This window comes from Lontra canadensis, unplaced genomic scaffold (assembly GCF_010015895.1).
Source record: "Lontra canadensis isolate GAN:19392208 unplaced genomic scaffold, GSC_riverotter_1.0 scaffold111, whole genome shotgun sequence".
Taxonomy (NCBI): domain Eukaryota; kingdom Metazoa; phylum Chordata; class Mammalia; order Carnivora; family Mustelidae; genus Lontra; species Lontra canadensis.
Window position 1 is genome coordinate 4778997 of NW_022631105.1, and position 22241 is coordinate 4801237.

The following is a 22241-nucleotide window of genomic DNA, read 5'->3' on the forward strand; positions in this document are numbered from 1 at the left end:
ACATAATATTTTCCATTGCAAATGTGATTAAGAGAACATGTTGATGTTTCTAAAATGATACAGACATTGGGAAAAGGATCAATTTAAATTATTTTGTTTCCTTATTATGTACTTAAATGAAAGTCATTATATTTTATTTGCCAAAATTATTTTTAGTGCAAAAGCCTGTACAATTTGCCATATGCTAAAAAAATGGAGATTTTAACAGTTTAGCTGAAATTATTTTGTTATGCTAATGAGTTAATGTAAAAACCTTTTTAGCCATCAGTTGGACATATAAGTGCTCCTTCCTCCCTCAGCATTTTCTTGGTCTTTCCAGTATGACTCAAGGGTACTCAAACGACTTTGATGTTATACATGTTGTTTATTCTGGGTCGTGTCAATATACTAAACATATTTAGAGACACTGAGAGATCATAACATAAAATAAATTCGGAGAAAGCTGGTTATTATCCTTTATTAAGGCTTGCTTCCTTTTCTTTTGTCTTTTTAATGATGTAGCACCTGTAAGTACAAAAAGAGAAGGGAAATGTTTATTAAGTCTTAAGACTTGTGGACATCATAGACAACAGAAATGCAAAGGCATAGTTCATGAGTCACCTAGAAGCTGCAGTGGTCTGTTGACAGTTCTGGAAATGTGTAGAAGACTCATCAAGTAATATCAAACTTTCTTAAATTGGTTCAGTGCCATGGACTGATGGTTACATAAAATTTACATAAAATGCTGAAATGAATTTTAATTTAAAAACTGTTGTATTCTCTGATAGACTAGCAGAATACAGAAAAAGTATGTTAGCATGTGAAGATCTTCTATGGGCGCCTCGGTGGCTCAGTCCATTAAGCATCCGACTCTGGCTCAGGTCATGATCTCAGGGTCCTGGGACTGAGTTCCACATCAGCTCTCTCTGCTCAGTGGGGAGTCTGCTGCTTCCTCTCCCTCTTCTTCTCTGTGCAACCCCCTCCACCCATGCGTGCTCTCTCTCTCTCTCCTAATACATGAATAAAATCTTTAAAAAAAGATCTTCTTGGTAATGTTAGCGACTTTCTTTCAGGAGGGCCGGTTTTATCACAAATTGTTCCATTTGGCTTCCGGTGTTTCTATTATGCTCTCATGAACCACACTTAACAGTGAGAGTATGAACAGTGAAGTCCATTTAGTACATATAAATATGAACACCTGTTTATTAGGGCTTCTGTGCCAAGCAGCATTCACAGTGCTGCAGATACAAAGATAGCAAAATATGTGCCTCTCCTCAAGGATCCAGGACTGGGATGAAAAGACAAGTAAATAATTCTCCTGCAATGGCACGAATGCTCAAACAGAAGCCCGTACAAGATAGACAGCTAGGCATCTGCAGAAGAGAGATTGTAGACTGTACGATGCGGGCTACCCAGCAAAAGACCCACAAAGAAAATGATACCCAGAGCTTGAAGGAGAGTGTGTTAATCATTCTTGGGGAGAGCTGATTATATGCATGTCGCATTGTAGGCAGTTTGTACTGACTCTTTACACCTTAGTTGCCATGCACTTCCCCTGTGGTTGTATTGGCGCTGTTTTTTTCTGCTTTTACCACGAGCAAGCTAATAGAGGCAGGTTGAAATAGGGAAAGGAGTTAACTCTGAGGATTTAACATTTTTTTTCCATTCCCAGTTTTTATTAAGAAACTTGAAACTAATTGTTACAGGGATGTGTGTAATCTGTAGGTATACTGGAATCCTATGATTGTCCCTTACTAACTTACTCTATGATTGCGTGTTTTATTTCATACTGATATTTAGGTAGGGTGAAAACAGTAAGAGGTTTCATAAATAGTAGAGATACATTTTATTAGTTTATGGTGGGTCTTAAAATGTGTTGAAATACCCCACAACTAGACACGTGCCTTTTCAGTCATATTACTCGTTAAAACATTTTTACTTGTTTTTGACAAAAGTCAGTAGAAAAAAGTGAAATGCTCACTTTCTAAACTCGAATGGATGAACCCATGTTATACCAAGCACTCAGCTGAGTACTTTAGATTTTATCATTTTTAATGGATCCTTTATTTGGTATTATGGAGGTTTAAATTGTTCTGCTAGTAGCATACAGAAGACTTTTTTTTTTTAATACCTTCCTAACTCCACATTTGAGCGCTCCTTTTCCAGTTTTTAAAAAGAGATTTCTTTCCCATTTGTCCCCTTTCAGCGATGTGCATTTTGTAAGCACCTTGGAGCCACTATCAAATGCTGTGAAGAGAAATGCACCCAGACGTACCATTATCCTTGTGCTGCGGGAGCCGGGACCTTTCAGGACTTTCGGAACTTCTTCCTTCTGTGTCCAGAGCACATCGACCAAGCTCCTGAGAGATGTAAGTTTACTGTAGATCTACTTTTTAAACATTTATCAGTGTACTTACTTCAAATGACTGATGTTGTAATTTCCCTAAATATTATTATGCTTGTATTAAAAGGTAGTATTATATAACCTTGGTAATCTAAGGAGTCTTGCCAGAGATCCTTGGGGGAGTCTGTTATCACCAGTATCATCGAAGTTAAATACCAAAGGTATTTCCTCGAAATTTCAAAGATAGTTTGCATGTTTTACATTCTTATTAAAATTTTCCCTAAACCACGGTGGAAAGAAATACTGAGTATAAAGTATTTTAATATGTACTGTAAAGTCATTTAAAAAGTCAAATGGTATTCAGTGTCTTCTACACAAAAAACCACCCACTTAGAGAATTAGATGATGATTCACTCAAGTGTTATTTCAGGATGTACATTAATAGGATCAGCAAACGGTTTCGAAATTCGTGGTAATTGTATAGCCCTGATAGTCATAATAGAAATCTCTGTTAATGTTTCTTCTTGATTTATCTATCTTGGTTACCTATAATCCTCAGTTGTGCTTTTTTCCTTTCTTTTCCAAACAATATTTTATAATTACGTGAAAATATTTAAATGTTTGAAATTTGTTATACAGAAAATTATAATTCTTTCCCATCTTTATTGTTAAACAGAGATATTGCCTTTTTCTTAGTATATGGATTTCCAATGAGCATGTATGCTTTGGGATTTCCCCCCCTAGTAAATGGAATTTCCAGACTCATTGTGAAATCTCTGCGATGCTTTATTCAGTCTTTTTGTGTATAACCTGTTAGTTACATTAGTGTTAGCTTTTATCTGTGTCTTAGCAATATTGATGAAAGCTTTTTAAAAAAATCTTTTCCAGCTCTGTGAAACATAAATATAGCTACCTCAGACTTAATAGCCTCAAATACAGTTAGATTGTATAATCTCAGTCTCATAATTTCATCTTCAGTTAAAATTATTTTTGTTTACATGTATAATCATGTCCTTAATCACTATACAGACAGAAATTATAGGTAGGGCAAACTAAAATGTCAGACTGTATTTGGGCGAATAAGGGATTTAAAGTTTAAAATATGTTTGTGATTACATACTTAAATCTGGGAGAAAAAACATTGATGCACAGCAGCTGTCACGGGTGTCATTTAAGGCCTCAGGTAGTGAATTACTTCACACAGGTGCACCAACTGTGATATTGGTCATCAGAGTTGATTATATTCTGGGTGGTATAATGCACTTTGCCAATCAAACAAAACAACTATATTTGTGTTCAAGAATCTGAGTTTAATTCAGTGTTTTGTACTTAGTCATACTTCAGACCTCAGTAAACAACATACAGAGTTTTCTGTGACCACATTTCTAACATTAGATGTTTTGTTAGTTAATGGCCATCCTTCTGCTTACTGCAGACTGTGTTCTAAGCGGGTACACCTCATTTAATGTTAGAGACCATAATAAACATCGTGTAAAGTCATGAAGTGTAAGGACTGCGGGGAGATGCGCTGCTGTCACTCACCATCCATACAGTGAGAGCTCTGTGCTGCCACACACAACTCAGAGATACACTGAAACTATTGGCACTGTGCCGTGTTCCAAAATAGATTTATGGAGACTCATAAAATATGTGAATAGCAGGATTAAACTATAAATACACAAGGAAATTTGGTCATGGGAAAATAAGGATAGTATAAGTATGAAGATAATAGTGACACTGGCATTTTGGAAAATAAATTTTTGGCTCCAGAGCTCTCCAGCAATCAACACAAAGAAGGGAATATCAACAGTGACCTGATTCATAGTAATGTCAAAAGATTTGACTTGGTACTGGGACTGTATATACATTATACAGTGTAGCAAAACAGATCCCACAGGGCAATTTCTTATATGAAACCAAAGCCCAGTTAAGTACATACTATTCCTTGAGGATCTTAACCACTGCAGTCTCTAAGCACAGCTTTCTGACCGTCTGTCTTAATCCAAGGGTGTAGAGAATATTGTAGGTAGAATGTATTGTAGTAATTTACAAGATTATGCAATAGTCTTCATAAAATCTTTCATAAGTATTTTCAGCTACCCTAATTGTGTGTCATAGCACAAGGTACTTAGTATTTTCAAAAATTAGGGCTTAAACACCAGTGTTACTATGAGGGTTAAATAATAATTAATGGAAACCATGGAGCATTTGACTTTGTATATATGAATTGCTTTACAAAGTGGTAGCTATTCTAGCTCTTTAATCTAAGACTCAGTATATCTGTATACATTGAACATAATACTTTATGCCACTGGCTAAGCATAGAGCAATATGCTTGATAGTTAGCTGGGCTAAGAGTTGGATTGACATCTTTTTATGAAAGTTGAAGAGGAAAATGGACCTCATTAGAAACCCGAGCAAGGAGAGAACCTATGAGCAAGGCCAAGACTCATCAGAAAATAATTTTGGGTGCTTTGTCATAGGTCAGTGCTGGTCCTGGCTTCATCAGTATTTTCATGATGATGCGGTACACTAACCTTGTCTAGGGATTGTACACCAACTGCCATCCCGGAGACATAGCCACATCCACTCACTGAGCAGTATTTTCCCTCTCAGGGAAAGCCAGATGGCAGGGAGCCCACCACGCAAGATCGGAGGGGAGAGCGTTTGAGAACGAGCGAACAGCTGCTCTACAGGTCTTGAGGAATGGGCCTGGCAGGATTGTGAAATGACAGCTCGTCACTGTGCCTGGAATATAGTGTCTCCTAGGTCGGCAGAAGAGACAGCATCCAAGCGAACAAAGACTAGAGCACCTAGGTCTTGTGAACAAGATACTCTGTCTGCAGGGAGGAGTTTTTGAAGGCTTGAATGTGGGCGTGCCGGATCTCCTCCTGCCCTCCTTGTCCCCAGAGCATTGACTTTCATCACTCGACCTTAACTTCTCTCACTTCATTTTCGTGGTCGTCTTTGTATCTCTTTAGACCGAGTCCAGCTACTTTTCTCTTACCCTAAATCCTGTCGGTCTCTGAGCTGCTTCTGCCTGCTCTGTGGGCCAGCCTCTCCAGACAGCATCCGTGACTCGTGTTTCTTGCTGCGGATCCCGTGTGGTGCCGCGCCGTGTTCTGCCGGTAGCGGGAGCCGAGCTGGCAGGTGCTGGGTCGTGCGTGGCAGTGACGGGGCTGTGTGCGTGCGGTCCGGTGGCAGTTGCACTTTTGTCGCGTTCAGTAGTCCCACCTTCCCGCGTGACCAGGTGTCTCTGACACGGCGCCTTCTCGTTTAGGCGCGGTGTTGTGTCTGTTCCTCGGTCTCTTCTTTGGTCACAGCGGTCACAGGGTGTGACCTTGTCCACAGCTGATCTTCTGTTCCTCCCTCTGTTCTCGCTCCTCCTCCGCCACGCAGCTGCCTCACTCTCTGCCTCTGCGGGCTCTCTTCTTCTTTCTTTGTGCCTGTGCGGACACTCTCCAGCACACCCGCCCTGCCAGTGGGAGCACATTTCCGTGAGTAGAGAGCTTGGTCTGCGGGGCCGGACGGACCTGGACTTGGCTCCTGACTTCTCTTAACTCAGCTTTAGCTTCAGTCCTTCCCTCGGTCTCTTCTGCCTTTTCAGGTGCTTAAAGAAAAATTTCCCTTCACTGTTTGATTATTGCTTCAAACTTCGTGCGTCTGTGGGGCATTTATGTATGTATATGTCCAAGTGCTGCTTTCTGACACGACACTTAAGCCATCTAGTCGTACAGTTTTTCCGTGACCTGCAAAAGGCTGTTTTGGTATTTCTATATCTTCTTCCTGATGGGGGAAATGGTTGGAACCAACCTCATTTCTTGATGTAGTGCTTTTTTTCCATTATTATTTTTACATAACGCATAGATGTTTTTAGACTGAGTGTATCAGGTGGATGTTTTTCTTTGTTTAACTTATTACTAGTGATCCATCCATCCTAATCGACCAACATGACAGCATTGCCATTAAGGAATTGGTGCAAACTATCGTGGAGGAAGGAGTGATCTTAGACACGGTGGCCTTATTGTAGAACGGGCTATGCTGTATAAAATAGTGCTGTGCAACAGAAATATGATGTGAGCAAATTGAGCAGATCTTTCTAGTGGTCATGTTGAAAACTCTAAAAAATAATAGTTAATTTAAAGAATATATATTTCAGTATGTCCAAAATATTAGTATTACAACATGTAAGCAATAAAATTTTTGAGATGTTTGACGTTATTTTTCTGTAGTGAGTCTTTAGAATCTGGGGTGCACTTTATATTGTACAGCACGTGTCGTTTTGGACAAACACATTTCAGTTGCCCAGTAGCCACACATGACTAGTAGCTGCTGTGGCAGGTTAAGTAGTGGAATAGTAAACTCTGGAAGGTTTCACAGAAGCCTTTAGATGGTGTTCCCTGCAAATTACAAGGAAAGACGAACTGAGGACCTGATAATCAGAGCACTGTATTTGCTTCCATTTCTGTAAATTTTGAGGATAGGCAAAAACAAGGGAATAGGTTTTATTGTACATAGCTTGAGTAAATACTGGCACTCTCTTTTAGTATTAAAAAAATTCACCCTAATGTGTCATTTCTATCAAAAATGAACTAATTTATGACATTTCCATTTTTAAATTAATGACTTATTTTAAGTGCCGATCAAAGAGTCATTTCAAAGTGATTTTAGAAGTTCTTCATGTAAGATATATTTAATAAGACTTGATTTGTGCTAGGAAATTGAGGATACAAAGTTGAAAAAGACAAGCCCCCTACCCTTTAAGGTTCCAACTGTTCTGGTGTGATTACTTGATTGTGTCACAGTGTGCTCTCAGTATATGGGGAGAGATCTTCAACTGGGTGGATCTTTAGGTGTGGTAACGTTGGAATACTCAGGGCTGTGTGTGAGCAGAGAAGTTTGAAGGCCTCTTTGGAAGGAGCTCAGGGCCTAGCACCGCAAAAGAACAGCATTTCAAGTGGTGGGGAGCAGTGTATGTGAGCATACAGCACTGAACAGTGTGTCGTGTGCATTGCAGACAGCTTGGTATCACCAGGAACAGTGAGTGGTCCTGAGATTCCATTGGAAAGGGGTGAGGGCTTCCCCCCGCTTCTTTCCCTTACACTGGAAAATCTTGATCTTGTTTTCGTTTAGAGTGAAAAAGGAGGTATAGGTAAACTTTTAATTTAAGCAGGGTATAACAGATTCACAATTTTGAAAACTTGCCCTAAGTGTGTAGATGATGATTAGGGAGAGGTCAGATCCATAAGCAGGAATTCCATTTAGAAGATAGTATAACTACCAAGGCAGAGTGGACTCAACTGAACTGTGCAAATAGAAGGAAAAAGGATATATAGGAAGTTGACCCAGTAAGAATTGGTGTCTGGTTGGATGCGTTGGGTCAAGGAGGAGTCATAGTGATACGAAAGTGTCTGCCTTTACCCAGCTGGTTGAGAAAAAAGGGAGAGGTTTAGATTTTAAAAATGTTTTATTTTAGAGGTAGTGAGTTTTGAGTATTTTTTAGAACATCTGGCTGTTGAGGTCCTGTGAGACTTGAACATAACATCTTGTAGTTTAAGTTTGGGGCGGGTGATACAGATTTGGGAATCATGGTGGTATTTTATAACATGGGAGTTGGTGTGATCACAGAGGGGAACCATGTGAAATTATAAAAGAAGGAACAGGATGAAATCCCAAGGCACTCCAGCCCTTAGAGGAATTGTAGGGATACACAAGCCAACACAGGAGTGTGAGAGGGAGGCATGGGAGACCTATGGAGAGATCAGGAGAAAGCTGCCATCACAGAAGCCAAGGTAAGGGGAACTGTCATGTGGGAGTGGATAGGAATGGAAATGCTGCGACAAGCAGATAAGATAAGGTCAAAAAAGTAACTTTGGATTTCGTAGATCACTGGTAGCCTCATGAAGGCAGTGCCCGGTGAATGGGGGTGTGCAGCCCCCAGGGATCCTAGAACGTGGTTTGTACTGTCCTCGAACTGCCAATGGTTTTCGTTAAAATAAAAACAAAAAGTTTGTGAGAAATTCTACGGCCTGTAAAACCGGTTTGCCACGTAAAAGGAATAGATTATTGGTCTGTTTCAAGATGCTTGATTGAGGAAAAAGGAAGGTAGAAAGGCTTATAGCCAGAGAGAACTGATCAAACCTTCAAAAATTAGAAAAAAAGGTTCATATATACAATTTAAAACAGTCTTTAGATAATCAGCTAATCAAACCATTGAGAACATAAGTGTCCGATATAGACATACATGTATCATCAAATTGGTATGATTTAGAACACATTATTTTTCTTATTGTAATATGAGTTCAACTGTGTACTTGGCAAGGCAGTTTATTCTTACATTTATTTTTTGTTTTAGATGGAAAAAGAAGTTAAAAAGTGCTATTTTTTTTAGTCTACATTTAGGGATAGATGATATCCATAATTATGTCGATTTTAATACCTTTTTACAAGCTGACAGTTAATACAGATGACTATAGAATTAGTGTATGAAGTTTTGTATTTGTGTACGAATATGTAGTTTCCATCTTTAATGTTCTCCTTCATACGGTGTTTTCTAGTATTAAAAAATTTATTTGATCTGAGTTAAAGTTAGTGTGTTTATGCTTAAGAAGCATTTAATTTAATTGATCTTAACATTTTTAAATTTTGTCTCTTGACTTACATTGTTAATTTTAAAATCTATTTAACATCCAAGTAAAATGGTTACTTTTGCACCTCAAGGCATTTCTCAGTTGATATTTTCCTGTTTGGTTCTTTTCAGCAAGTCTACATGGAGCATTAACTAGGTGCCCAGCATCATCACTGGTACCAGGGATATAAAATTAGTAAGAACTGCTTATGGTCTTAGGTAGATGTAGGCACAAATACGCAAAACTATATGATTAAACTTACTGTAATAAATTGTAGGTTAAATACGTAACAGTGGTTTTACTGAGACTTTCTTCTCATTGGATATCAGCTCAATGTGGATAACCTCAAGTATCTGAAAGATTTACCATGCAAATTCCCTGCAAGTGATTTTTACATTGTAAAGTCAGAAGAATATTAAACTCTTATACAACAATTTCATTGTTTTACTGTTAATTGTAGCAAAGGAAGATGCAAACTGTGCAGTGTGCGACAGCCCGGGAGACCTCTTAGATCAGTTCTTTTGTACTACTTGCGGTCAGCACTATCATGGAATGTGCCTGGATATAGCGGTTACTCCGTTAAAACGTGCAGGTTGGCAATGTCCTGAGTGCAAAGTGTGCCAGAACTGCAAGTAAGTTTTAATTTCAACTCAAAGGTGTGTATCGAGATTAAGAGAGACCCTATTCTTAGGTTCTGAAGGTTTGTGTTATATGATGAAGATTGTTCATTCTGCAGCTGTATTCATTCCCACTGACTTAGGCATGTTTTAAACAATTACTAGGTATTTATTAACATTATTTTGAAACAAGTCTAAACAAAAACTAATTTTAATAATTTTAAATACCTCTGGTTACCTAGAAAGTAAATTTCAATTTGCCAAACACTTTAAAGGAATGATACTAACAATTTAGAAGAAATGAGCATTAGAAAATAAAGCGACTATGAGACTGGGGGGAGATTCATAGGAAAATACACCTCTAGTTCTGGAAGGTAGTTATGAGAGTGAGTGAAAGGATCGGTGACATGTTTGAATTTCCGTTCCAGGAAGAACAATTTATGCTAAGACTACTTTAAAAAAACCCAGAAACAAACCCCTGTATCTATCTATATACCTACATATACCTTCAGTTGATCCTAATCACCACAGTCCTGCAGTAGGGTTGTCCTTTCCGACTTGTATTCCATCCTTAGGTTATTTCTCCAATCTTTTCGGTGATTTTTTTCTTCCTCCTGCTGCTAATTAGCATGATAATTTGGGGAAGTTATCTGTATCTAGAGCAGTCTTCAAATGGTGTACAAGCTGAGGACTTTTCTAACAGGAGAAATTATGCCCACCACTGCCATGATTAGTCTGTTTTATTTGTAATTTAATTTGATAACAGTAAGTGTCAACATCTTACAATTATGTGGGATAAGTAGGACGATGTGCTTTTATATTTTGGCAAAAATTAAAATGCCAGTCAGCATTTATTTGGTAGCTTATATCTGTGCCTCCTTTCTTGGGAAGGAGTAAGAGAACTTGAAGAAAAATTGCTTTTCCTCTAAGATCTTTCCATGTACCTAAAGAGAGAAAACATGCAATTTTATATATAGAATTGGTTAAACTGAGTAAGAAAGAACTGGAGGCCAACGACCCATCTTCCTTTTTCCTTCTGTCTGTCCCCAGGGGTGACTCAGGGTCCTCTCACTCTTCTTCTTGCACACCCCAGTGTTTCTTTCCCTCCTCTTGAGTTAAATTCTTAGTCTCTGAGAGTGGTCCATAGCCAGGAATCAGGGCAGAGCTCTTGCCGTAGGCCAGGGCCCAATCTTTGGGGCATGGGAGTGTTCAGGTAAAGAGTTTAGGTTTTTGACTGCAGTTCTTAATAACTATTACAAGATGATTCTTATACCTGTTTATTTAGCACTAATGTTTACGGGATATTCTAAGCTCTTCAGCCAGAATTATATTTCTCAGTGTCTTTATTGTTCACATTTTATTCCTGAAACCAAGAGGACTAAGCTTATTTTGTTCAGGAATCACACAGCTAGATAAACAGCAGTCTGAATACAGATACAGGTTTGATGCCAGAGTCGGTCCTCTTTTTATGACAGTGTCTTTCCAATTCCTGATGACAAGATTTGTTCCTTCCCATGCAGCGTCACCTGTCAGTTACAGCTCCTTCCCCTAGAAAGGATGTTTACGGAGATATTTAAAAAGTAAAGGTCAGAGTCCTTCATCTTGCCTTACCCCTCCTTCTTTGCAGGAATCCTAAACTGGCTAAAGCAGGTTCACCATAGGTGAGCATTCAGTAAGGATAATCCTGCAGGGACCATAGGAGGATGTCTGTCTCATCGTTTCGGGGGTTACCTCTGTCATTATCTGGGCATAGACAAAACAGACACTGAGGTATTGATGAACTGGGCACTTCTAGGATTGATTCTTCTCATGATTACTTATGTTATAAACATAAGTTTAAAGATAAGGCATCATTAATGCTATCTTATTTTTTAGACAATCGGGAGAAGATAGCAAGATGCTAGTGTGTGATACGTGTGACAAAGGGTATCATACTTTTTGTCTTCAACCAGTTATGAAATCAGTACCAACCAATGGCTGGAAATGCAAAGTAAGTTGTTTACTTTTCTTAAAAAAAATATCACCTGTATTTTTTTTATATAGAGCAGACAAGTCGGATACCTATTCAAATCTATACATTATCAACTTTTTAAAAAACAGCTTTGTTGATGTATAATTGATATCCAGTAAAGTGCAGGTATTTAAAGTTTGTAATTTAATTTGACACGTGTACATTTATGAAACCATCATCACCTTCGAGATAATGACCAAATTCACCACCCCTGAAAGTTCCATGGTGCTCTTTGGGAACCCCTCTTTTCCAGCTGTTCACACATTGCCACCTCCCTGCCTTGTCTTCCAGGCAGTCTGCTTTCACTCACCATCAGAGTTTCATATAAATGACATCATATAGTATATACTCTTTTTGCAGGGGGCCCTAGCTTTTTAAACTCAGGATGATTATTTTGAAAATCAGCCCTATTTTTGTGCATACCATTGGTGATTGCTTTTCATTGCCAAGTAGTGGCCGTACCACAAATTGTTCATTAGATAACCTGTTGGTGAACATTTGGTCATTTACAGTTTTAAGCTATTATGAAAAATGCTGTTATGAACATGGTAACATATGTTTGGTGCTTCATGGCTTAGAAACTGGTTTTGAATTATTTATCTTTCATTTTCTCAGAAGCCCTCGGAAATGTAGTGGCTCCATGAGGATGCCAAAACACAGAGCAGTAGTTTTAAAATCCATTAATGAAAAACCCAGAACTAAAATACACTACATTTTGGTGATTATGTAGTGATTTTGTATGTACATCACATTTTTGTGTGTATAAATACACTTGTATTAAATATCTAGAATCATTATATATGCATATGTATATTGTCCCCCCCCCCCGTGGTAGTTTTAGTGATTACTTACTTAGTTATTTTATAGATGCTGTTTAAAGATTCTCTTGGTTTTGAGAGAGGTGTGTAGACATTCTTCCATTTTTTCATTGCTTACGATATCAGTCTTTCTGTTGGTGCGACACTTTTTTTTTTTTAAGATTTTATTTTATTAATTTATTTGACAGAGAGAGAAATCACAAGTAGGCAGAGAGGTAGGCAGAGAGAGGGGGAGAAGCAGGCTCCCTGCTGAGCTGAGAGCCTGATGCGGGGCTCGATCCTAGGATCCTGAGATCATGACCCGAGCTAAAGGCAGAGGCTTAACCCACTGAGCCACCCAGGCGCCCTGGTGTGACACTTTTAAGATGTATTTTCAGTTACTTTTAATTTTTTCTGGATATTAGTCAGTGCTTCTCCCTTCTTCCATCTATTCTGTTATTTGCATCTTTATGACCTTGTGTTGTTCTATGCTGGTGTCTTCACGCTTCCCGAGGAATTTACTGAGGCTCTGTCGTCCGTATCTCCCAACCGTGTGGGTTGGCTGACAGCTTTCCCTACTGGGCAAAGATATTAGCACATCACCAGCTGAACAGGACCATATTTTAGAAGTATTCGTCCCTGGAAGCAGAGAGTATTTAAACTCTTAAAGTGAAAGTAGAAGAATAAAACAGACTTATCTTTAATTTTCAACTGAATAAAACTAATGTTTTTTTCCTGTTTGGAAGATGTTTACAGACTATTTCCTGTGACTTTCCTTTACATGTTCTCTAGGATGGGTCCATCATAAAAGTAGTTGATGAGCTTCCTTTGAAATTTGTGTGGCAAACTGGTAAATTCTAGACGAGGGCTGGTGAGGCCCTAGTGGTTAATTGTCCCAAGTTTCCTTATTTGTAAAAGCAGAAAAAGGACTAAAACTCTAAAACTCAGGTTTCCTGTCTTACAGTGTTTTATCCTATATATGATGCTCTCTCCCTATGCTACTATACTGAGTAGCATGGCTTTTCTATTTATTATTATTATTAAAGATTTTATTTATTTGACAGAGACAATGTCGAGAGAGGGAACACAAGCAGGGTAGGGTGACATGGGGGGAGAAGCAGGCTTCCCGCCAAGCAGGGAGCTCAATGCGGGGCTCAATCCCAGGACCCTGGGATCATAACCTGAACCACTCAGGTGCCCCAGCTTTTCTCTTTAGATTAATTAAGAAATATTTCTTTTTTTTTTTTTTTTTTTTTTTAAGATTTTATTTATTTATTTGACAGACAGAGATCACAAGTAGACAGAGAGGCAGGCAGAGAGAGAGGAAGGAAAGCAGGCTCCCTGCCGAGCAGAGAGCCCAACGTGGGGCTCGATCCCAGGACCCCGGGGACCATGACCTGAGCCGAAGGCAGCGGCTTAACCCACTGAGCCACCCAGGTGCCCCTTAAGAAATATTTCTTGATCAAATTTTCTTTTTGTATTAGGATGTAGATATAAAGCCTCTCGATTCATAGGCTGTCTCTGTACACCCCCAAGGTTGAGCTGGTTGTGTTTTGTTTTTAATATCTAAATTTTATAGAACAGACATGAAACTTGACATAAGCTCTTTTATCTTCAATAATTACACGGACTTTTAAAAAATAAAACTAAAGAGAATTTACAAAGTAATTAGTAATTTCAGCTGACACAGTTTTTCTTTGAGACTAAATTACGAAGATTGGGTTTAATAGAACGGTATTTTCTTAGGTCTAGTTCAGTGTGTAAGCTCTTCCTTCGGCTTTAATAATGCCCATGCAGAGACTGCCTTCTGTATTTGTATAAAAATAGTATCGATGATGCCATGACCTTGTTGCTAGTTCAGAATAATCAGACCTCAAAGTGCCAGCAAGCAGTCCTTCGACGTTAGATGTAATGAAGTGTAACTCAGTTAAGTACAGTTTTTTGGTCACGAGTGCACCATCGTGGTAGACTGAAATCTGTACGAAATGGGGGAATCAATCCAGTTATTTCTAAAATACGGAACATTAGTTCCTCACTTTAAGTTACTGGTATGTTGTTTGCTCTTTAACTGTTGTCAGTCGATGTGTATCAAGCATCCTCCGCTGGCCCCGTGGAGGCTGCATCGTTCCCTGTGCCGTCCATCTTTTTACAATAATTTTAGTGTGAAATCTTGCATCTTTTGTACACCCTTGACGGCACTTGGGGCTAACATAAATACAGATGCAAAATGCGGATATTAAAATCTGCGCTGTGGTACCCTTGGAGGTCGGTTAAATTTTATTTATTTTTTTTTTATGTTAGCATTTCTATGGAAACTTACCACTTTTCAGAAAACAGACTGCATCTGTGATCTCTGCGTCCTCTCCCCGCACCCCGCACCGAAACGCTCTCCTGTTACCTGTGCACCGCCCTTCTGGGGACTTGGCGGGGGGCGTCAGAGAGGTGGGGTGGAGTGGGGTGCCTGAAATGGTCCCTGGAGCCCAGGGGCAGGGGTCAGCCTCCAGGTGGACGCTTCCTGGGCTGCTGGGATTGCAGGCGTGAGGTGGCGCCCTCCCGAGGCTTCCTCCAGAAGCTGGAAGGCGGGAGGGAAGCGCTGGCCGAGTCGGGGTGCGGGTGGTTTGCTGTGCTAGGAAGGTCCTGGAAAGGGGGGCGAGCTCCCCTGGAGGACCCCGAGGGTGGGGTGCGGGTGGCGGGGTGGAAGGAGACGCGGAGGGAGGCCGAGCACCTGTGCGGATGCTCCGCCACCCCGACTGCGGGGCACTTGGAACTCGCGGCGCTCGCCTGGTTCTGGGGCGGCGGGCGGGGAGTTCGGCGCGGCGGCGGCCGGAGGGTGGGGTCTGCAGGGGCGGGGGCTTCTGCCCGGGAGCGCGAGCTGGCGGACACCGAGCTCAGGTGTGGCTCCGGGGAGGCGGGGCCTGCGGACACCGCGCTCAGTTGTGGCTCTGGGGAGGCGAGACCTGCGGCGCCACGCTCAGGTGTGGCTCCGGGAAGGCGGGGCCTGCGGGCGGGCCAGGTGCTGCTGCCGCCCGCCTCCCTGCGGTTCCGGTTCCTTCCCGCGCCGGCTCAGCGCGGTGTCTCGTGGTTCTTGGCGGCGGCAGGAGAATCCGGGGTCGGCAGTCTTCGTTTGTGCTTCCATCTCCTCCACGCACCTTGAATTCGTAATTAGTTTTTCTTACTTTCTTGAGGAAAAAAGTATATTTTTAAGACTATAAATTTACCTTTGATTATAGCTTTGGCTGCAACCAAATATGTTGTATTTGTAACTATCTCCGTGTGCATCTGACCTAATCACTGTATCTTTTGGTTTTTAAGTTGTGCTTAAGCATGTTTACTTCTGCTCTAAGTGTATTTAACCCAATTATTTTCTTTTTCACAAATATTTCGATACTTGAAGTAGTGTCTTTAACGTGTAATATTTGTGTTGAAGTCCTTTTTATTTTTTGACCAGCTAAATTCTACAAGGTATTAGGATGTACAAGAAAGTGACCACTGCAATTTTCTTGTTTCTCCTTGTGTTTTACTTTTTCTTTTGTAAACAATACTAATATTTTTTATTGTTATTTAGCAGGTAAGTCAGGTCAGTGTTGATATGTTGTGCTTTTTAGTTTTTATTAGTGTAAAGCTACTCCATTGTGTAATGCCTTTCCGGGGCGGGTGAGGGGGTAGCCATCTGTTTTTGTTTGTAGGGCTTTGGGTTACCAGCTGAATGTGATATATTCACATCTTTCTTATTTTGGATCTTTCTGTGTCGTTTTGATTTTTTTTGAAAGGTTTAATAGCATTAACTATTTATTTCTTTATTTATTAGCATTAACTATTTAGATGAATGGTTGCAATTGAAATGCTTGGATATTTTAAGACAAATTAGTTCTTTTGATTTCCTTTCTATGTTTCTGTTCCTTTTACTTTCTGCAGTGACTTGCAATTAAGAATCTCATTTTGTGAATGTTAAGTTATAGATGTTGAAAGTATTAATATTTTCTTCCCCCACTTGCCAGTGAAAATGGAGAAATGAGCAATTTCCTTTTCTTTTTTTTCTCTTTGTTTTAAATCAACTGAGACTGTAAACCTTCTCACTTTTTCCTTGCAAAAAAAAAAAAAAAGTATTTTCTATATAAGTTCCGATCTTATTTAATTTCCAGTCTTTTGGATTCTTGGTTATGTTCCATTAAGGAGTAGTAGTTTTTCCGAACTCCTAGATATCTGAAAGAGACTGTTGTCTTTAGACTACAATAAGAACTTGGTTTGGTATCATTTTGTTTTACAACTTTTTCTTTTTTAGGCTGTGGGGACTACCCCCCCCCCCCCCCCCCCCCCCCCACCCCCGTTTTCCCAGTTTGTGGTATCACATAAGAAAAATCTTACGCTTTTGTTGTTGTTGTTGTTCACTTAACTGTAATCCTTTTTTCTACTTAAGGGCTTTGGGATCTGTGTTTTTGTCAGTTCTTTGAATTTGCTTACAGGTCATCTCTGATTGTGGTTCTACTGTAATTAATGTTGCCTGGAACATGCTGACCGCTGTCAGTCTCTAGTCAGGCCCCCCAAAAAGGTCTAAAGAAGTGCTGGTTAACGTTGCTTTTGCTTTTTTTTTTTTTAATACTTGCCATCTACACAGTCTCTTAAATAATGTTTAACATCTAGATAACTTTGTTTCCTGCTTTTAATTTGTTATCTTGGGAAAATGTCTTCAGAATTCTGAGTTTATTTCTTGACGTTTTCTTTTATCTTTAGTCTTGCTCTCTGTCATAGTCTGCTGTGCTCTTTCGCAGTGACTGAATATGTATAACATTGCCAAGAATACAACTGGGTAGTGTTTTTTTAAAAATTCTGTTCTGTCGAGGTATATAATATTGGTAAAAGACTAGGCTGTGGAGTGAGATCTCCACTATTCCAGTTACCAAATACAGGATCTTTGACAAATTATTTGACTTCCTTAAGCCGTTTTTTTCCTTGTAGAGAATGTTACTAGAACTTACTTCACAGGGGTGTTGGCTTTACTGAGTTGATGCCTGTAAGGTGTCTACTGTAATGTCTAAATTAAGTCCCCAAAGAATTACCCTGGAGTTTTTCATAGGAAGGCTTATTCACTGAGTAACTTGAAGAATGATCCTCTTCCTCTGTTGTTAAATTCTTTCATAGATGTCTGTAGTCTTTAGTCATAATTCGTTCATTTATTTAACATTTCAAGGCCAGCTGTGTGTCAGACACTGGGGAGGGGCCAGAGATGCACATGAGCAAATAGGTCTTCCTCCATGGGGGTGTCAGACTAGTGAGGCTGTTCACACTGAGGTAAGGGTAATCTTTTCAGGAACTTTGTTTTATACCATTGTCAGGTCTCTTTTTCCTGTTTCTCTGTCAAGGATGCTTGTGTGTTAGTATATATCACGAATTTTTTGAAAAATAATTGCAAACTAGAAGTTGAAAAATACAAATACCCATATGCCATTTACTTTTATCTTTGTTAGGATTTCAGTGTCATTATGTGTACCCCTTTTCTCTCTCCTCCTTCTCTCCCATCTCTGGTTTTTCGCCCTGAACCATTGAGGGTAAGTTCCACATACTGTGTCCGCTTTAGCCTTAAACACTTCAGTGGGATAGGGATGTTCTTACATAATCCCAGTGCTGTTATCAACTTAATATGTTTACATCAATGTAAGTACTTTCATCTAGCCTGTTAACCATATTTCAATTTTGTCACTTGATCTGACATCCCATATAGCATTCCCCACCACCCATGTAGGTTCCAAGATGTGCTCTAGGGTAAACTTTTGTTTCTAGTTCTCACTTTGGACTCTTTTAATCTGGAAAATTTCCTGAATCCTACTCTTGTCTTTTTGATGCTGACATTTTTTGAAGAATAACGTTCTTCCCCACATACCTGGGTTTTTTTCTGCCAAATAGAACTTTTATCACTTTGTCTTTGTCTGCTACTTCTTCACAGTTATATGGAGTTTTGCATTGTTGGCCAGAAAACTGCCAGACGATGATGTGCCCTTGTCAGGGTGCCTCTCATCTCACCCTCATACGTGATGTGCTTTCTGATAATTTGGTCATGCTGTTGTCAAATTGCTCCAGTTTTTTTTTTCCCCCTCTCTTGTAATTAATGGAACATTATATGATATTTAATAAGGTACTTAATATACTATATTAAGATATTTAAGACCATGTGAATATCTTGCTCCTCAAAATGTGCATTTTTGCACAGTTTCGGACTCCAAGCCATTTGGAGTGGGTCATGAGATAGTTCTTGAGTTTGAATTCTTGCTTTTAGTTCCTAAGCTACCTACAAGCAAATGAAGTAGTTAGAAGCACCAGTTTGTTTTCACAATCCAGAGTTCAATAGACTTATCCCCGCATAAGCTATTATCTCCATAAGCTACTTCCTGATTCTGGGATATGTTTCTTTTTTGAAGTTTGGATTGCTATGTTCTTGGTTTTCTTCCTTCCCTATTTATGTTTTCTTGGATGTCTCTAGTCCCTATTTACATTTTCCTGGAGGTTTTAGTGCAAATTGAATGATGTCTCATCAGATGTTCAAAACACACTGCTTTCTCAAAAACATATACCCTAAATTAGTGTCATGAAAATTAAAGCTTAATGTATAATGTACAAATGTTTCATTGATTTCAGAAAGGTTCACACCAGAACTGCAATACAAATGCATAACAGACTTTCTGTTTTCATTTTTTCTGGTGTTTAGAATTGCAGAATATGTGTAGAGTGTGGCACACGATCTAGTTCTCAGTGGCACCACAATTGCTTGGTATGTGACAGTTGTTACCAACAACAGGATAACTTATGTCCTTTCTGTGGGAAGTGCTACCATCCAGAATTGCAGAAAGACATGCTTCATTGTAATATGTGCAAAAGGTAAGAAGATACAGTTCTTCCATTGAGTTTTTGATCAGTTCTCCTGTCCGTGTGATCATCTGCACTACCTTGTCTCTTTGAGTTCCAAGCTTTTATCACTCTAATGATCCTTTGGGTACATAGTGCTGTTAAAGATGAAATTAAATTACATATTTATGAGTCTGAAAGGCATCAGGAAGTGAATAGTCAAAAGACCAGAAATGAGCATTAAAGGGAAATGTAGGGAGGAAGTGGTTTAAAAATAAGGCAGTAAAAATTTGTGAACACCTTTAATGACCTCTGAAAACGCCCATTCCTTTTCTAGAACCTTCACCAATTGCCAACCTCTGTAACTTCACTTCTGTCATGCTTAACCCTTCCCATACTCAGTTCTCAGCAATTGCCTCTTTTTTCCCTGGGTAGTAACTTGTCTTTAAATTAGAAAATTTTATTTAAATATATTTATCCCTGCAGATGGGTTCACTTAGAGTGTGACAAGCCAGCAGATCATGAGCTGGATTCTCAGTTCAGAGAAGAGTATATCTGCATGTATTGTAAACACATAGCCGCGGAGATGGATCCGTTACCGGCAGGTGACGGGGTGGAGATGGCCGAAGTCACTGCAGGTAAATTTGAGGGTTTTGGGGTGTTTTGTTTTTTTGTTTTGATGTTGTGCCAACCAGTCTCCAATAAATTATTTTAATAAAGATGAGGGAATCCTGTGCATCAGGTCCCATCTTGTTCTTAATTTACTTACTCACTTGAATTCCAGGACTGGTGCGCCATATTCCAGTCGTGTTCTTTGAACCAGCGGTGCAAGTTGTCAGTGTTTGGCCCCATGACCTAGTTTGTGCTTTATCACCCAGGTTCTTTCACTCCAAATGAGTGTTAGTTTTATAAGGTCTTTCTTAAATGTTAGTTCATATCTTTTGAGCCCAAAATTTTGTTTAGGTAATTTTAGTAGTATACTGTTGTATACATAATAAGTTTTTTCATGATAAAGAAAACAGACTGCTTATAGATCATTTTTCATTTTCATCAATATGAATGGCAACTTTTATGAAGTCCTGTGTTATCATCTGCAAGAGGTTTAGGTAGACACATTTTAATTACTAATGTTTTGTTTCCAAGATGCCATCTGCATACAGTTGTGAAATGTCCTTTTAAAATAATATGTCAGTAACCTTTTAATTCATAATTTAGATGTTTTTCCATCTACACCTAAAATGTTTGTGGTTGAAAATGTAAGAATGTGAAGAATTTATGGCATTTTGGGTGACAGTTTACCCTCACTATAGCAAAGTAATAATTATTTACAGAGTTAACAAAAACAGAAAAACTTACTCTAACCAAAGAATAAATAACATTCTGTTAAGATTATAACAATGAGATGGAAGTTGAAGGACCTGAGGACCATATGGTATTTCCAGAGCGAGCGGTTAATAAAGAGATCAATGGTCAGGAGTCCACACCTGGAATTGTTCCAGACGGTAAGAATGTTTTTGGTCATAGATATAGTTTATTTTCTGAAGAAAATGTGCATATACAGTGAATATGTGAAATTTATTAAAAGTTTACTGTCCTAAATAAAAATGAGCCACAATGTGTAGTCACTTAGGAGATTGTTTAGAGAGGAGCTTTCTGGTTAAATAACATTAGAAGTTAATAGGGGAAAGGTCGTGTATCTATAGCTTAGCTGAGATTTGGAGCTCATCATCAATACATACTTTGGGGGGGCCAAGTGATTTTCATTAAAAAGCAATTATTTTATCTCTCTTTAGTTATACTTGTAATTACTGACTAGAGCTCTTACTGATCATGAGATGGTTCATGCTGAGATAATGAAAAATTTATTGTTTTAGATTGTCTCGACGGTTCTGTTGGAGGTGTTTCAGGTATTTCGGTGATAGTCAATTAAGCTTTTTGCACCGTTGATAATAGCTATTACTATACCTGAGGATGTGGAATTAATGAGACAAGGTTGGGGAGAAACTACTTATTAAATTTAATCTTGGGTTCATCTGGCAGTATAGGATTTTATGTGAAATTTTATATTCTATAGATTGAGTATGTACATATGTAAGGCTTCAGATTGTCTGAGATTCGGTTTTGTGTTTAATAACTGCCATGAGAGGGTATGTTGCATAAGATGTAAAGTGAAGAAGAGTAAGACAAAGTTATCTGTAACAATAAATCTTGTCCTACTGCATAATCAGATTCCTAATTTCGTCTCCATACCCTACTTACCAATAAATAGTAAGTGTGTTTTGTGCTTGTGTTGAGAATTGGCATTTGACAGGAGGATAAAAGTCTTACTCAACTTACTTTTGAGAGAGCAGTGTTAGAGAAATTGAGTCCTTGCTAGAGGTGCCATAAATGTGTCATTCACAGCAGTTCCCATCCACACAGAAGAGCAGCAGAAGAGTAATCTACCAGGAAGTCTTGATACACATGGTCTTCTCGCTTCTGGTAAGTGTGCTGTCCGACTTGATTGGATTATAGTAGCACAGTGCTCTCGTGACTGCTATGCAGATTCGAGTCATAATCTATTAAGTTAATTTTTCAAATGAATTATCCCAAAGAATTACTTACTACTGCTGTATACACATTACAGTAATGAAATCTTTTAGTTAAGTGATCCTTTTCTTAGAAAGAATTGGCATTGGCTTTCTAAAGGAGGTTGTGTTCTCTGTGGAGTTGTTAAATCAAATGTTCATTATTAAACAAGTGAAAATCAGGGGCTCCTGGGTGGCTCAGTCGGTTAAGCGGCTGCCTTTGGCTGAGGTCATGATCTCAGGGTCCTGGGATCAAGTCCTGCATTGGGCTTCATGCTCAGCAGAGAGTGCACTTCTCACTCTCTCTCTGCCCCCCACCCTGCCCCCGCTTGTGTGCTGTTTCTCTCTCTCTTTGCCAAATAAATAAAATCTTAAGAAAAAAATCAGTTAAGTGGTGCCTGGGTGTATCAGTCGGTTAAGTGGCTGCCTTCGGCTCAGGTCATGATCTCAGGGTCCTGGG

General features: G+C 39.2%; 1 protein-coding gene across 12 annotated transcripts in view; it reads left to right on the top strand.

The window, feature by feature from the left end:
- The window catches only part of KMT2C (lysine methyltransferase 2C), a 206982-nt gene that overhangs the window by 83112 nt on the left and 101629 nt on the right, over positions 1–22241 (top strand). For 11 of the 12 annotated variants that reach the window (XR_004380607.1, XM_032840119.1, XM_032840125.1 and 8 more), the window contains exons 7-13: positions 2186–2348; positions 9413–9584; positions 11445–11559; positions 19078–19247; positions 19701–19852; positions 20603–20716; positions 21618–21695. Coding sequence is in view for 11 of the 12 variants with exons in the window: in XM_032840119.1 (XP_032696010.1) it covers positions 2186–2348; positions 9413–9584; positions 11445–11559; positions 19078–19247; positions 19701–19852; positions 20603–20716; positions 21618–21695 (964 nt within the window). In the remaining variant the exon portion in view is untranslated. The remainder of the gene's footprint in view (positions 1–2185; positions 2349–9412; positions 9585–11444; positions 11560–19077; positions 19248–19700; positions 19853–20602; positions 20717–21617; positions 21696–22241) is intronic. The other variant, XM_032840122.1, reaches the window with a different exon arrangement.